The sequence below is a fragment of the Gymnodraco acuticeps genome, unplaced genomic scaffold, assembly GCF_902827175.1.
Source record: "Gymnodraco acuticeps unplaced genomic scaffold, fGymAcu1.1, whole genome shotgun sequence".
NCBI lineage: Eukaryota > Metazoa > Chordata > Actinopteri > Perciformes > Bathydraconidae > Gymnodraco > Gymnodraco acuticeps.
The window spans coordinates 1,564,338-1,581,123 of record NW_022990158.1 but is presented as its reverse complement, the minus strand read 5'-3'; the positions used below and the strand labels follow the sequence as shown (position 1 = coordinate 1,581,123).

The window sequence follows — 16,786 nt, the reverse complement described above, 5'->3', positions numbered from 1 at the left end:
ACACACACACACACACACACACACACACACACACACACACACACACACACACACACACACACACACACACACACACACACACACACACACACACACACACACACACACACACACACACACACACACACACACACACACACACACACACACACACACACACACACACACACACACACACACACACACACACACACACACACACACACACACACACACACACACACAGGTTGAGATGTCTGTAAGTTGTGTTATATTACTTTTATTGGATTTTCTTTTAAACCACAACAAATGTCACTTTAATAAAAAATCTAATTATCTCGTTTGACATTATTGCATTAACGTATGTTCACAAGAATGGCAAAATACTGTCACACACACACACTTTAATTAGGGGTATATAAGGTCTTGAGCAGAATCCTGAGAGGTGGGAACTAAAATATTCAGTGTGCAAGATGGGACGGAGCTTTTAGCCCACGCCCTACACTCTAAATATTACATTATGACCTCCTTTTTGAATATTTCCTGAAAATACAGTCCAAACGGGACATTTTACATTAAAATGTGGGATAAAAGTTACTCCATGAAATTATTAGCAGTGATTGCAAACTAGTAACAACAGGGCCAACTGTTGTGTTGCCTTATCATGGCCACACAGGTGCACTTGAACCCACCACAAAGACTACAGCCAGAACATCGACTATGTGCCCTTGAAATCCTCAGTCCCTCATCTTTTTGGAGTTTCGTGTTGGACAGAAAGCTTTACTTGTAGCTAAAGTCATGCTAACTGCTGCCATCAACTTATGTAGCTCAGCGTAAATTCAATCAGGAAGACAATATCATCGGGTGTCACACGTTATCTCAATAAGTGATCAGGGGCATTACGCCCTGGCTAGCCAATCATCGCACCTGCTAACCCCTTTAAATCTGCTCTCCCCTTCCTGTCAGTTGTCATTTCAGGTGTCAACGCACAACCCTCCTCCACCCCTTCGCCTCCTGTCTCCTAATACAGGGCCAAGCTAAACCTTCTCCCTTCAGATCGGACCGAACTACTATCACCACCACCAGTGTCTAGACCCCGGGGGGGGGGTTCATCATCAGAGCGGTTCTTTCCCTCCTGAATGATCATCCTGCAAACCCGGGGCCTGATTGCCAAAACATCATTACAGTTACTTGTTGTAATACGTCAATCACTATTCCCGCATATCATGTGTCCCGATAATAAACATGTACTCACGTACATGTACACGTCTCTCCTGATTGAACTATAGTTAGCCGTTAGCTCAGTTTGCCTCGCTACCAGGACTGGGCTCAGAGGGGGAATCTGGTGTTTACCTAGCTTAAGACCACTTGGAGGAGGGAGTATTTGAGGCTAGGGAATCCTGATGGATGGGCAACAGTACCGGTTACAGTCTAGTAACATTAGCTGGAATACTACAAATACACGTGTGTAATCTACCAGCTGTCTATATTTGCGACTGCAGTGTACAATTTAATTGTACTCTAACCATTATAGGGGCACTAAATAACACTTTATCCTACATTTTGTTGCTTTACGGCTTTGACACACCGGGGCGATTATCGGACATTGGTCAAGTTGAAGAGGTCAAAGAGCACCTGTCAGCAATTATTTAGTGGTGTGTCCCGCACTCATGACTTTCGCCGCTTCCAACATCCGCCCTCGAGCTGGTGGCAAAATACACAACATTGATCGACGAATACCAACTGCCGCTGCTGTTATAGAGTTATTTCATCTAGAAGGTTATGTTCTCCTGCTGTCTTAGCTGTAGCCTTTGTGGTGTGTTCAAGTGCAACTTTGTGGCCATGAAAAGGCGACACAACAGTCAGCCCTGTTGTGACTATTTCTTTTAAAGTGGTTTGATGTGTCCGGGCCTTTAAACCAACGACACAACACTGAAATACATGATGTAATGCATGCCCAATCAATCAATGTGTGAAATGATTGGAACCGCTGCGCCAAGACAAGTTCTGCATCTGACAAAATACAAGACATCACATCACATGCTCAATGGGCCTGTCACATAATTAAATGCAAATACATTAAAACTTAATGAAGCATCAGATAGATCCATTAAGCATGCCCAACCTAATGACTAAGAGGCGATCTGTGTAATTAGAATGTAATACATACAGATAGCTCTCTGCCACACACACACAAATAGACGTAATATAACTAGACAGATATTAATAGCATTGGAATACAGTGTCTCCTGCATGAAGAAATCACTGCTCCTAACCTGCTCCTCGGTGTTAATATACATCTATTGAAAACCACTGGGGTGTGGGATGGATTCATTATGCACATGTTCAAATTAATGATTAAAAAGGGATTTTATATATAGTAAAGAGGACTCTATCTTACTTCAAAATGACTGGAAGTGGCAAAGACACTTCACCCTCACAGTCTTTGTAACACTTTCTCACAGTAAAGGTGATATTTCATTTCCCATAGAGTTGTAAGGTGTTATAAATTAAGTTTGAACAATGTCAAATATATTTCAATAGCAACTAGATCGAAATGAAAGACCTTAAGAGAGGAAACAGCAGATCAGAAGCAAAACAAAAGGATTTTGGAAAATTCAATCTCCAAGTAATTATGGAAACAGAAGTGCTGTTAAATCATTTATTGATATGAACTTAGTTCTTTATATATATTGAATTATTCAAGATTTAATTCGAGGAGCACCAGCGTACCACACACTGTTCGATGTTAAATGTATTAAAAACATGAGAAGAAATCTGTTCCTTGTGTTATGATGGGATTTAAGGTGGTAACGGGTCAAAAGGTTCACTTAAATTACAATTATGAGATCAGACCATGAAAACTATTTTCTAGCTAGCTGTGTCGAGGAGAACATGTTGTTATCACCTGGGCTTGAGTTCACACACACACACACACACACACACACACACACACACACACACACACACACACACACACACACACACACACACACACACACACACACACACACACACACACACACACACACACACACACACACACACACACACACACACACACACACACACACACACACACACACACACACACACACACACACACACACACACACACACACACACACACACACACACACACACACACACACACACACACACACACACACACACACACACACACACACACACACACAAGTTACCTGTCTCCTGTCACTCCTCCTGTTTCTCTCCTCCAATAGGATTCTGTTGTCTTGGAGATCAGACTCCTCTCCCAGCAAGACCTCTTGGAGCTCCGCCCACTGAAAGGCGCAGTCTGCCAGCTGCCGTCTCTGTTGCTGGGAAACGCCCAATTGTACCAGTATTTACAAAAATAACACATTAACAACAGTGAGGCATACTGGGGGTCAAAGTCATAGATTTGCAAGAAAATAAAACTTGATGTTTATCCAAATTTCAAAATGAGGTAAAACAACACCATTCTTCAAGGGTTTTTTCTTGCAATTTAAAATGTATAATCTCTGATATAAAAAGAAATTCCTGCAAAATGTGTGATTTTTTTCTCACACATTTTGAGAAATATCAAAAAAGAATATCCAAGTTTTTATGTTGTAAATGTAGAACTTTATTCTCGAAACCTAACATTTCTCTCAAAGAAACCGGCCACATCCTCCGACTCCAGAATATAGATAAATGTCATTATATATGTTTTAAACTATAAAGGCCTTAATACACTGTAAATCAAGCCAAAACTACAGAACGATTTTTTTTTTTGGTGTAATTTCTATTTCTATGAATTGTTGCTGACTTTCTAAAGAAGTACAACACTCTATAGATCTTAAAGGCATGGTGAGAGCAGTTAGTGGGCAGAGTGAGGATGAGACTCAGCAGGTGGGGAGTGAAACTGACACACTTCTTGTTCAGACGTGATTGATTAAACAACTGTTGAATTTCTTCTAACCTAATTTTCCTCTGAAATGTTGTATCTTCTTCGAACAGACCTATGTATGATAAGTACATACAGGAGAAAATATATGAATAAGCATCACTTACATCCTCTAACTTTTGCCGCTGCTCGTGCTGCTGCTGGATCCTCTTCTGCCGGTCGGCCAGGAGCTGCTGCTTGTAGCGCTCCTGCTCCGCCAGCTGCTGCCTGTGCTGCTGCAGAGCCTGGGCAGCAAATATTCAAATATAATTAGGAAAATGAAACAGAAGTAACACTTGATTATAGCTCACACTTTTAATTTAATGTTTCGAATATAAAGTGAACTGGGCTGTGCTGGGCTGAAATCACACTGTGGTACATGAGCTGTGTCTATGCACTGTTCTGTACTTACACTTACAAAGGGAACTTAAGTGTGTCCCAATGTTAAGTATAGCAATATGTTGTAGCCGTATGGTGCACTCAGTGTTAGTATCAAAGTGTTATTCAATATTTAATAAACATACCACCACTATACTCTTGTCAAAAAGAAGACATCGTTAATTACATTTGGTTAATTGAGAAGTCTGTTTTCATTTGGTACCGCAAATGATAATGTTGCTAGCTAGCTAGCGAAAAGCCAGTTCCTGTGATTCAAGACAATGCTACACAGAAGTGTTCAGAGTGCTGGACATAGCAATGTACTACGTTTGGAATTGAGACTCAGCAAAAACCCACTGTATTTGTTTATTACAACTAATACAACTCATAATAATAATGAAAAACGGGGATGCTATTACCATTTATTATCGTCTTGTTTATGCATTTTACAATCATTAACTGTATCATTTTGATTAAAAAGCGTATACATCATAGTTGATGGCCACAACACAAAGATTTGCTGTCATAAATAACATAAAAACAAATAAACAGAAAATTCAAACAATTGAGAAACTACAGCCAGTGACTATTTGGCATCTTGAAACAATGTATTATTATAATTATGCAATAACACAGACACATGCACTGGGATAAAAGTAAAAGACCAAAACGTCTTTTTGACTGTAGTTGTTTTTGAAAAGCTTAAAATCTAAAATAATTGAATGATGCCTTACGTAAAACATATTATATCATGTCTTTTTTAGATTCAGCACCTTATATCAACATATTCATTTATTTGTTTCTAGCTGTATCCATATAGTCTATGCATAATAGAGAAATGTGAAAAAAAGGAAAGTAATTCTTTAACACCTTTTTACCTCAGTACTTTAATACAGCTTGGATCGTAAGTCTAAAACATTCCAACACAGCTGCCACTGGAAACTACATTTGCAAAAAATACTGGTTTTCAACTAAATGAATACACATGCAAATAAAAAAGAATCCTAACAGCAGTCAAAAGTTAATTTAGAGTAAGAACGCCGACATTGTTAATGTTATTAGTAGAGCCCTATAATTGACTAGATTTACTCAAGTATTAATTCATGTGTGGACGGTTGTTATGAACTGGAGACCTACCTGTTGTCTTTGCCCCCCGCCTCCCCCCTGGCCTCCCTCTCTGCCCCCGTCACGATCCTCCGTCTGTAAGCGGAGGAACTCCCGTCTCAACGTCCACTCGCCGGGAACGTTCACTATGGAGCTGAGCGAGGGAAAGAGGGACGAAAACTGTTAGTGGTTAATGGCAGCCACTCTTATGTAATGAAGTACACTAGAAAACGGATGCACACACACACACACACACACACACACACACACACACACACACACACACACACACACACACACACACACACACACACACACACACACACACAACACACACACACACACACACACACACACACACACACACACACACAACACACACACACACACACACACACACACACACACACACACACACACACACACACACACACACACACACACACACACACACACACACACACACACACACACACACACACACACACACACACACACACACACACACACACACACACACACACACACACACACACACACACACACACACACACACACACACGAGGAGAGAGTGCTCCTAGTGCCATCTGCTGTTTGACGTCCAGGGACACTAACAGAGAGGACACTGCATCTGTGCATGGACATGTCCTGTAGTCATTCATTAGCTTTGCATGTGAGGAGACTTCATTACTACATCATCAACCGATAAGCACTGATAATGATTTAGTGAAAATACATTTGTTCAAGTCTTTGGAATATTATTTGCATGTAGGGCTGCACGATTTTGAAAAAAAATGTAATTAGGGTTTTTTAAGGAGAATGCTCATTTATAACATCCCGTACTTTACTACTATTACTAACATACTTTTTGTTATGACGACATCATTCACATTATCACTGAAAAATATATCATGTTTTATTTATTATTAATAAATATATGATCATGGTGGGATTTTTGAAAGAGGATTGGTACCAAAACGGGATTTTTATCACATCAGTTGAATACTGTTTGTAGACTTCTCTGCAGCACCACAACATTTCATTCAGATAGTTTTACCTCTATCTAATATTTTGCTTTTTGCTATTTAGATTTTGAACTGATCGATATTGTCATTTTTTCTAAAATGTCAATCAATTGTGTAGCCCTTTTGGCATGTTTACCCTGATTCATTGACTTCGTATGCCAGGATTTTTGCAGACAGTTTACACATACAAGGAATTTGCTTAGCTGTATATTGTTGAAAACATAACACACGAGATATTCAATTGGAAACAATAAGCAGGTTAAGAACTTTATGAATGTCATTTTGAGACTTTTATAAATAAACAAAATCTAAAGAAATGGTTAGAAGCCTAACCCTAAGAAGTGACTACAATAAGAATATCGCAAATGACTCTTAAATGTATCTTTTCATATCAGAATTCAGAATGGTAGTGCAGTGCAGTTTAAAGGTTCAATTGAAGAGAAATGTGCGAATAATACAGATGAATGTGCAATTTTATATATTTGTTGCATTGAAAATCTTCACCCTGTGATAATTTCTTCAACAAAACACATATCCAGTTTGAAAAGCTTTTACCTGGGTTCTCCTTCCTCCTCGGTCACCTCTTCATCGTCTTCATCACTGCCACTGTACTCGTACTCTGGACCCTCTGAGAGAGAAAAGAAGAAGATTGGTCATTTGTTTGGTTAATATTGGGTCTTTAAAACCAAAACAATTAAATAAATCCTTGCAAAGAAATAAGATGAAGATGTATTAATATACAACCCCTTTTTTGGGTTGTATATGAATAAATATGTTTTCTTTTAAATCAAAGCTGAAAACGCTTCTGTTTCCCACTGTTTTTATCAAATTAAATAATTATCCACATCTTACTCAGCACTGTAACTTTATTCTTGTATTTTATACCTTTAAATAATATGATTGGCTTGTTTTAATTATATTCTTTTGGCTCTTTCATTTTTTTCATTACATTTTTGTAAATCAATGTAAACTCTCTTATCATGGATAAGTGCTATTTAAAATAAAACCTGACTTGCCTTTTTCTTATATTTTTGAGAATGTAATTTGAGCTCAAATGTATTGAACAACAACAGACCACTATTAGGATAATGTATGAAATATTTAGGACATTTTTTATAAATAAAATCCATTCTCTCCAGATGTTCTCCAATTTGAAGATTTTCTGATTTTTCTGTTCTGATATTATTATAAACTGAGGTTCTTTGGATTAGACTTGGCAGATAAAGCAAGACATTTAAAGACCTAAATCATAAATCTATCATTTAGATGTATCAGTGGCGAGCCGTCAGGGCCCTCTAGGCCCTCTGTGAGGGCCTAAGATATTCTAAAAAATAATATTTGAAAACATAAAAAAATATATTATTTTTTATATTTTGTTGTTGTTACATTTTTCATTAGTTTTACCAAAATAACTTGATTTAATTGTATTTAAAATAATATTTCCAAATAAATAAATCCTTCAAATCTGCCTGTTCAGTTTCTGTTGGAATGTGAAGGGTTAAATGCCGTCTCTGCGAGTTATGTGAAGACGGGAGGGCTTGTTGGTCCCTCTCTACATTCACAGAGGGCCCGCTACAGTAACTCAACGAGAGAGTAATGTCAAATGACAGTACAATTGACCAATCATATCTTCCCTCTAAATGGGCGGGCTTTATTTTCGCGGACTTTATGACAGGTTCCGCCCGCTGTGAGGTCTATGCAAGTGGTGCAGTGACGCGTCCTAAAACCCGGAAGTAAGCTTCGCTCGGATTCCCTCGACAGAAAGCAACGGGATTTCTCCATAGGGTTTTGGAAAATAGCTGGAAATAACGTCTGTGGAAAACGAACCTGTTAGATAAATGCACGTTTTGTTCAGCCGGATAATATCCACATGTCTACCCTACTTTTATTATTTTCGAATCATAAATCTAATCGATAGATTTATGATCGATAGATTTATAATTAGCATAAGTTCGTTCATGATGGCTCACTTCAGTAATAGTGATGACATCGTTGCGAAATTATTAACCGAGTCATTTTCAAGATTGAGTTACAATGATAAACTGGAGTGGCAAAGGATCAGCTGAATGACCCGCAAGTGCTTCATCCAAAAGGACAGGAGGATGGACTTTGTGTTTCAGTGATTTGATCATCAAAGGTAGGCCTAAGTCATCTTCAAGGTAGGCCTAAGTCATCTTCAATGTGGGCCACCGTGCCGACTTAATTCATTTGTAATTGTTACTTGGCTGTGGGTGCCCTGTCATGATAGGTGTTTATATAAATGGTGTTGTTTTGTGTGGTAGAGGGTCGCTGTCATTGATGCGTTTTACACCCCGGGCCGCTGTTTTGATATTCCGCTGAAGTATACGCTTGAGACGTAATATCTCTTCTTTTTTTTCGAGGGAAGGGGAAGGGGGGTCAGAGGGCCTAGGTATAAAAGTCACGGCTCGCCACTGAGATTTATGATAGACTTTTGAAACTATAAGAACATAAGGAGGACTTTTACAAAAAAGTAATAGAGATTTTTGTCCAGAAGGATAGGCAAATGGACTTAATCTTCAAGTCAAGACCACCATTGTATTGAAAATGGGATCTTACTAAGAGAGAACAATTCAATATTTAAATGATAAAATTACATTTGTTGGGTATCCTTTTGTTGAACTGTCTGTTTAAAATTAATTGAAGCATCAGACAAAAAAAGCTTTTGAAAATAATATTATATTTTGATTTAGGTCAAAATATAATATTTGTAAACCTGAAGAGTCAGTGCCAGTGCCTCACCAGCCATGAACCTCACTGCAGAAGCTTATAGACATCTACGTTTTTTTTGCCCCACCACTTTTGTACATATAAAAACGCCACTGAACACATTGCATTGATTACCTGCAAACTTTGGTTCTGTTTCTACCCAAGAAAATATCGACTCATGAAAAGAATCAGACCAGACTATTACATGCCAAAATCCATTTCCAACTCGTAGAATATGACACGCCCAATGATATCTTTACGGTTCGCAGTTGAGGTCAAGGAAAACCAGTTTTTTTCAGGTTCCGAAGCAATACATCCATTGTTTAGCCTGTAACAATATGCTTAACGGTACGTCCACACAGCAGCGTGCGTTGACGCTTGGAGGTGGGCGTATCTGAAGCTTGGGGATTTTTTGCGAGCAACGCGACCAACAACCAATCACATGAATCTCCCGCCCCCGACATACAAAGCAATAGCAAAGTTAAAACGAAGTAAACTGGATATAAAATCCCCAAACAGGCGAAAACCTACCAGTTTCACCCACTGTCTCTGCCACCTCCCTCCATGCCTCGCTCCTCCGGTTTGTATCCCGGTAAATCAACAGAGACTGATCATACAGCACCGGGTGATTCACTACCGCTATAATGAATTTTCCCTCCATTTTTTTGAATATGAGGAAATGACCTGCGTAGTATCTCCCAGCATACACGCGGTTTGATTGGCTAGCGCTTGTACTGGCAGATTTGCATAAACGGGATTTCATTGGCTGACGCCTCCGTCGAGGCGTCAAAAGTTGAACATTGCTCAACTTTTGACGCCAGCTACGCCAGCAACGCTCCACGTCGCTTCCCAAAATGCAGTTCGGCTAAAAGTGAGGTCACACCATTCAAAGTGAATGGGCAGAAGCGTTGGAAGCTTCAACGCACGCCGCTGTGTGGACGGGCCGTAAGAAAATGAATTAGAAAGTGTTGAGTATGGGCCGGTGGATAGCTCAGTGGTTAGAGCTGGCGGCCCATATGTGGTTAAGCTGTCTAAGCCGTGGTTCAAATCACGGAACCTTCAGGCAGGGCCAGTCCCACATCTATCAATAAAGAAACTCTCTGGCCCAAAAAAACATTATTGAAAAAAATGATAGCTGTGTATGTAGCTTATAGTGGCATTTAAAGAACATTTTAGTTATCTAGCTAAATGTTGTACGACCACATTCGATGCACACCAGTGAATGCTGTGCGATATTAATGAATTAATAATAATTGAACGGTACATTCCAACAACGTTCCGAGTTATTGCCAGTGTGCTCTGCCGCTCAGAGTGACTATTTACAAACGAAAGCTTTGAACGGTTCACAATTAAGTACGTCAACTGGGGGGAAAAAAAGTATGAACCAAGTAGCTTTTTTACTATAAAACTAAGCACTTGGTGTTCATCCAAAAAGAGGTGTGGTTATGGGTGCTGCCTGGCGTTAAGGCCTCTGGTGTGTTGATGTTGTAGTTCTGCTTCTCTGGCTCATTAAAGTGTCCAATGTTGATTGGAAACTTCTCCATGCCTGCTGTCTCGCTCCTTTATCGTTTGCTGCCAGTAGCAATTTTGTCATTATCGAAGCCACACAAAAGTACAGTGTGGGCAAACTTGGGCAACAACAAAAGTAAGAGAGTCTTGTTTAGTGGGAGACATATGGGATGGAGTGGTTACACCAACAGCATTGCTGAATCATCTAATTTCGGACTCAAATGCAGTCACTCAAGAAGTTTTCTCTCCTTTTTCGCCTCCTACCGTGGGACCCATAACACATGTGAATTATCGTCGCTCCCTGCCCACACACATCATTGCTATGGAGCTATTATTTAGGTACAACTGTTTTTAAGTGTGAATAAAACCTAATAGTTTGGATTGCAGATTGGAAAATTGTTTCAGTAAATCCCAGCACAGGCCAGTTCCAGGGGGCTTATTGTCCAGAGGCCAGGGAGATGGGCCAGCCAGCTTAGCATAACAACATTTGGCCAACATATGGTGTGAAAGTGGCTAGGCTAACTTGAACATTAACTCGACGCGCCATGTGTTGCCATTAACATGCTAAAAGGTGCATTTTTGAGCCAGAAAGAAGGAGGAAGACGGACACATTCTGCTTTTGCAATGAAGGGAGGAAACTCTGTTGCAGTGATGTCATGTTTCAAAGTTTTGGCTCACGCTGAAGAGCAATTTGAGGGTTAATGCCTACTTTTGCTGACTGAGAAGTGACCGCCTCTGTTTTTGTGTGGATCATCTTCCAAAACATAGATCAAGCTAAGGCCAAACTACACTCCTGGGTAAAAATGTCACATCCTTTTTGCATCATATCCGCAGCGAAATGTTTTTATTTATTTATTTTTTAGCAGCAGAGACTTTGTCCCACATGTTCTTAGACTACCAGCTTTTCATCACACACACACACACACACACACACACACACACACACACACACACACACACACACACACACACACACACACACACACACACACACACACACACACACACACACACACACACACACACACACACACACACACACACACACACACACACACACACACACACACACAACCCACACCATTAGTGTGTTTTTATAAGCTAACAGAAGATTAGAACCAGATGATCATTCTGTTTCCTCCTTCCTTCCCCTCTCAGCTTCTCTCACTCTCTCTCTTTGTTTCTGTTGTCATCACTGTCTCTCACCACTCCCCAAATGGAAATGAATGAACCCTAATAACAAATGTCTTCTTTAAACATCAACATGAGAACACCTACCCTGACTCTCAGTTTGCTTTCCGCCACATATTCGGCTCATCATCCAGAGTATAATTCATTTATTTTTAGAGCAGGATGGGGATACAATTCTCCACCCCTCTGCGTCCCTATTCTTAATTTCTTTCTTGTTTCTTTGTCAGCCTTTTGGCTCCAATCTTCTTTCATTCTCTCGCTCATTTTGTCTGGCCGTCTCACTGTTGCCCTTCCTCCGAATACAAATCAATTAAAAACTGGCAAAAACTGGTGTAAAGTTCAAATAGGCAACCAGTTGTCCAACTAGTTGCACTGAAAAGCATTTTAAGTGATTTAATTAGATTGTATGGATGAAGATTTATCTTAAAGAGGCCCTGTTATGATTATTTTCAGGATCTAATTTCTATTTTGTGCCTCTGCTGTGAACCGCATCCATGCTTTAATGTTCAAAAAGCTCTTTATTTTTCTCATTACTATTTTTGTCAGGATTATTATATTCTTCTTACAGTTCATTTATAACATGCTAATGCAACTCCATGTCTGATGTGTAAAGAGGCCACTGGTTGCTAACATGTTGACGTAATACAATGTTAATGTCAATGTTCCATTTACACCAAATGGCAAAAAATATGAACTAGCCATTCATTTTTTATCATATAACACTCTGGAGCCCTCACATACTTACCAGATGTTGATGTTTAAAGGGGCCCTATTCTGCTCATTTTCAGGCTCATATTTATATCTTGTGTCTCTGTGACATGTCTCCACGCTTTAATGCTCAAAAAGCTCTTTAGTTTTCTCATACTGCCTGTGCTGCAGCACCTCTTTTCACCCTCTGTCTGAAACCAGAGCCCAGTCTGCTCGGATTGGTTAGCTGGCCGGCTCTGTTGTGATTGCTCAACCATTTAGAGATGTCCCGCCCCTTAGCCTATCATGTATAATGTACAGTTTGGAGTGCTAGCAAATAGAAGCGCAAGTGTAACATAATGATGTCACTACGATACAGAAGTAAACAAAGGAGTCCAATGGAGGCGTGTCATACATGGGGGAGTGTGTGGGAGAGAAACTCCCTCTGGAGGGAACTTAGGGAATATATCCTTTGCAGACCATTTACATGCACAAAAACCCAAAATTCTGGTTTCAGTATATTGCAGTAATAATAGACAGTTTTGGATGTTAAAAAAGTTGGGTTTGCATCAATGCAAAAGAAAATGGTTAACACTAGAAACTAAATGAAATATTTCCAAAAACAGCATGCTATGAATGAGCAGAAAGGCAGAGGTTTTAACAGCCTGTGAGAAGCAGCTGCTGGGCCCATTAGTGCAGCTGGTGCACTCTCTGAGCTGAGTGTGTTCATACTTCTTATTCCACTACAAGTGGCCTGAAGCCCAGCTATTGCAGGGACACAGGGGGACATGGTGGAACATGTATTCTGGGAAGTGGCCTATTTGAAAAAGGTTTCATTAGTTATCTAAAGAATTTATAAAAGGGCCCTCGACTTTCTGGGAATGAGCTCTCCATACCTAAATAATTCTAACAATGTAGGACAACAATCTCAATCCCTGTGCGTTTTTGTTTTATAATTATGTTATGACTCGATTTGACTCTTAGCACACTGAACACTTGCCCAGTGGGTGAATTTCATCGGAGAATAGGTCAAAAATTAATTGGCGGCTGTAACCTCACCAGAAGTGGTGGTTGTTGCTAGCTAGCAACGTTATTGTCTCCGATAGCGAATCATTACAGACTGATCAATGAACACATTTGAATTAACAGGGGCTTCTTTTCAACACTGGCATCGTGAATAAAATACTACAAAAAAAACCCAAGTATAACTTTTTTTTTGTATAGTGCCATGTTCAACAGTACAACTGCAATCACAGCTGTTGCCACAACTTCAACGTTTGAAATGGAAAAGTGTCCAAACTTTGGTTTGAAGGTAAATCAACTACCCAGAACCATTTTATAGCCCAAATGTGAATGATTAGGGCCTACAAGTTGTATAATGCGCCAAAACCCGAATCCAGAGTTATTTTCTCTCTCCTCTCTGAGCCAAGAACAGCTATGACAGAGCAGATTGGAGGTGGGTTTAAGGATAAAGCAAGTGCTCATGCTATTAAACACTCCAGAGTCATGCCAAATTGGCTTCAAAGGCCACTGAGCAACTTTATAGGAATGAACAGTACCCTCTCTCCAACGCTGTACCCAGTTCTCTTTATCCATCCATTGTTTAGAGCTCTGTTATGCTTAAACTATTTGTACTCACCTTTCTCTTTTTTCTTTCTGGTTCTATCCAGGTGATCTTTGAGCATGATGCGCACTTGTCTCTCGTTGGCCAGATCCCGGATGAAAGCGTGTCTCAGCAGAGTGTCGGTGTTGGGCCGGTGCAGGTGGTTCTTCACCAAACAACTATCGGTAAACGACAAGAAACGCTTCGACCTGAGGAAGAGAGAAAAAGACAAAAAATGTTAGCATGACAAACTCCTTCCAAATGTTTAAGGACTTGTAGGATTTGTAAATGTAAAACACCATCCACAAATGCATTTAAACGATTTGCAAACTCACAAATAAATGTGCAAGTGTAAAACGGATCTGCAAATATGCTAAATATTTTTCACAAATAAAAAAAAGATCAAATACAAAATGGATTCACAAATGCCTGATCGAAAGGTGTAAATGTTAAAGAGATATTCACAGATCTTTTTTGTATTTGTGAAAATATTTAGCGTATTTGCAAATCCGTTTTACACTTTGCACATGTATTTGTGAGTTTGCAAATCTTTTAAATGCATTTGTGGATGGTGTTTTACATTTACAAATCACATATTTACACACAAATTATTTTTATGTTCACACAAATAATTATGAGACATATCTATGCCCATAGAAATGTAACAGACCAATACAAAAACAGCAGGTTCATTAATCAGACATATTTTAAAACAAACCGCATTAAGATATTAGGTTAAACTCACCCAGATCTTGTAAGATAGTAATCACTTGTCACATTATTATCAAGGATTTCCTGACAAAATGAAGCAGTTTGATTCCTAACATTGGAGAGGTGTCTGTGCTCTGAACACCGAAACAGGGGGAAAAGGATTTTGTGTTGATGCTTGGTTTGTGGTCTGCTTGTCGCCTCCGGGAGACCCGAGGTAAAAGGACCATTGGAGCTATTAAAAGCTGTCCTACCAACCAGTGTTCTGATGACATTAATACTGAATGAATGACAGCATGAGTTCAAACAGCAGTTCAAGCTGAAGAGCTTGTCCATTATACATGGAAAGGAGGGAGACAGGAATACAAGAGAGGAGAGTAAAAGAGATGGAGGGGGTTCATTATAGCTTGGATGAAGATTTAAAATAACAGCAACAAGCAGGGATGGATAACTGAAAGGCCTATCAGGCACAGGCACATGGGCCCATACTGTCAGCCAGCCTTGACTTCAACCACGAAATGTGACTATAAAATATAGATATTTTAAACCGAAAGAGAGAGATGATCATAGAGACGGGAACACAACCTACAAGATGCACAAAGAGAATATAATAGAAATTCAAATCAACAACAGAGATGAAAAATGACTGCAAGAGATGCAAAATCTCTCCACAGAAAAGCAGAACTAAGAGATTTAAATGCAAAGTGACCAAAATAACTGCAAAAACAAACAAACAGACTCACAACTATGAAAAAGGGCAAAGCAAATACAAAGAGACACAAAACAGATACAAAGAGACGCCACATGAGTACAGAGATTTGAAACAACAGGGAGGAAAAATGACTGCAAGGAAAAGCAAAACTACAACACGTACAAAATTACTACAAAGAGTTATAAAAAAAATTGCCACAATGAGAAAGGGCAAAACAAATAGAAAGAGCCGCAAAACAAATAGAAAGAGACGCAAAACAAATAGAAAGAGACGCAAAACAAATAGAAAGAGACGCAAAACAAATAGAAAGAGACGCAAAACAAATAGAAAGAGACGCAAAACAAATAGAAAGAGACGCAAAACAAATAGAAAGAGACGCAAAACAAATAGAAAGAGACGCAAAACAAATAGAAAGAGACGCAAAACAAATAGAAAGAGGAAAACATTTACTGCAAAAAGACCCAATCACAAAGAGACCACAATGAGGCTCACAGTGACAACAAAGAGAAGTCAAATGACTACAAAGAGATGCAAAAAGATTCTTTTTTAAAAACACCTTTTTTCTATATAACCAAAATATAAAAAAGACAAACACAACTACAAAGTGAAACAAAACAAAGACAAAATGACCACAAAGAGACTAGAGATGCAAGAATTCGTCAAAACAGAAACATAATCACTAACTATTTTGTTTATCAATGTATCTGTTTTTAAATGTAATATCTTTGTGTTTTGCACCGACAAAACACAGCATCAAAAACCTCCCTTTGGACTCTGAGAAACTAAGATTTAATGACATTTTAAAGACCAAACTATTATTCTAGAACATGATAAATAAATATCACGAAAATAATCTTTAGTCGTAGCCATTAAACCGATGCGTAGCAACTATGGTAAAATCCCTGACCATTTGAATAAAGGTCAAATGTATTACAGGTTGTTATTTCTATCTTGAGGCCTGAGGCCTGTACTACGAAGCCGGATTTTCGCTTAGCGAAACTCAGTGAAAGCACCGCCTGCTGACCAATCAGAGCTCAGTGTGCAGAGTTTAAAGCGATCAAGTCATATTACAGGAGAAAGGAAATACAGAAAAGCTGCCGTCGCAGGAAAGACGGCCGGCAAAAATCACCGACTGTGTGAACGTGAACATTAATAGAATATCACCTCCTATCTTCAGAGCAATCTGACTATTATAACATTAGCGTTAAGAAAGCTTACTTAAATATCTGCCACAACAT

At 39.2% G+C, this 16,786-nt stretch overlaps 1 protein-coding gene across 4 annotated transcripts in view; it reads right to left on the bottom strand.

Moving 5' to 3' along the window:
• The window catches only part of LOC117546962 (mitogen-activated protein kinase kinase kinase kinase 4-like), a 103,278-nt gene that overhangs the window by 47,532 nt on the left and 38,960 nt on the right, over nt 1-16,786 (bottom strand). For 3 of the 4 annotated variants that reach the window (XM_034217402.1, XM_034217399.1, XM_034217401.1), the window contains exons 10-14: nt 14,165-14,337; nt 6,967-7,039; nt 5,420-5,540; nt 4,033-4,149; nt 3,183-3,317 (exon numbers count right to left, since the gene is read on the bottom strand). In XM_034217402.1, the coding sequence (XP_034073293.1) occupies nt 3,183-3,317; nt 4,033-4,149; nt 5,420-5,540; nt 6,967-7,039; nt 14,165-14,337 (619 nt within the window). The remainder of the gene's footprint in view (nt 1-3,182; nt 3,318-4,032; nt 4,150-5,419; nt 5,541-6,966; nt 7,040-14,164; nt 14,338-16,786) is intronic. The other variant, XM_034217400.1, reaches the window with a different exon arrangement.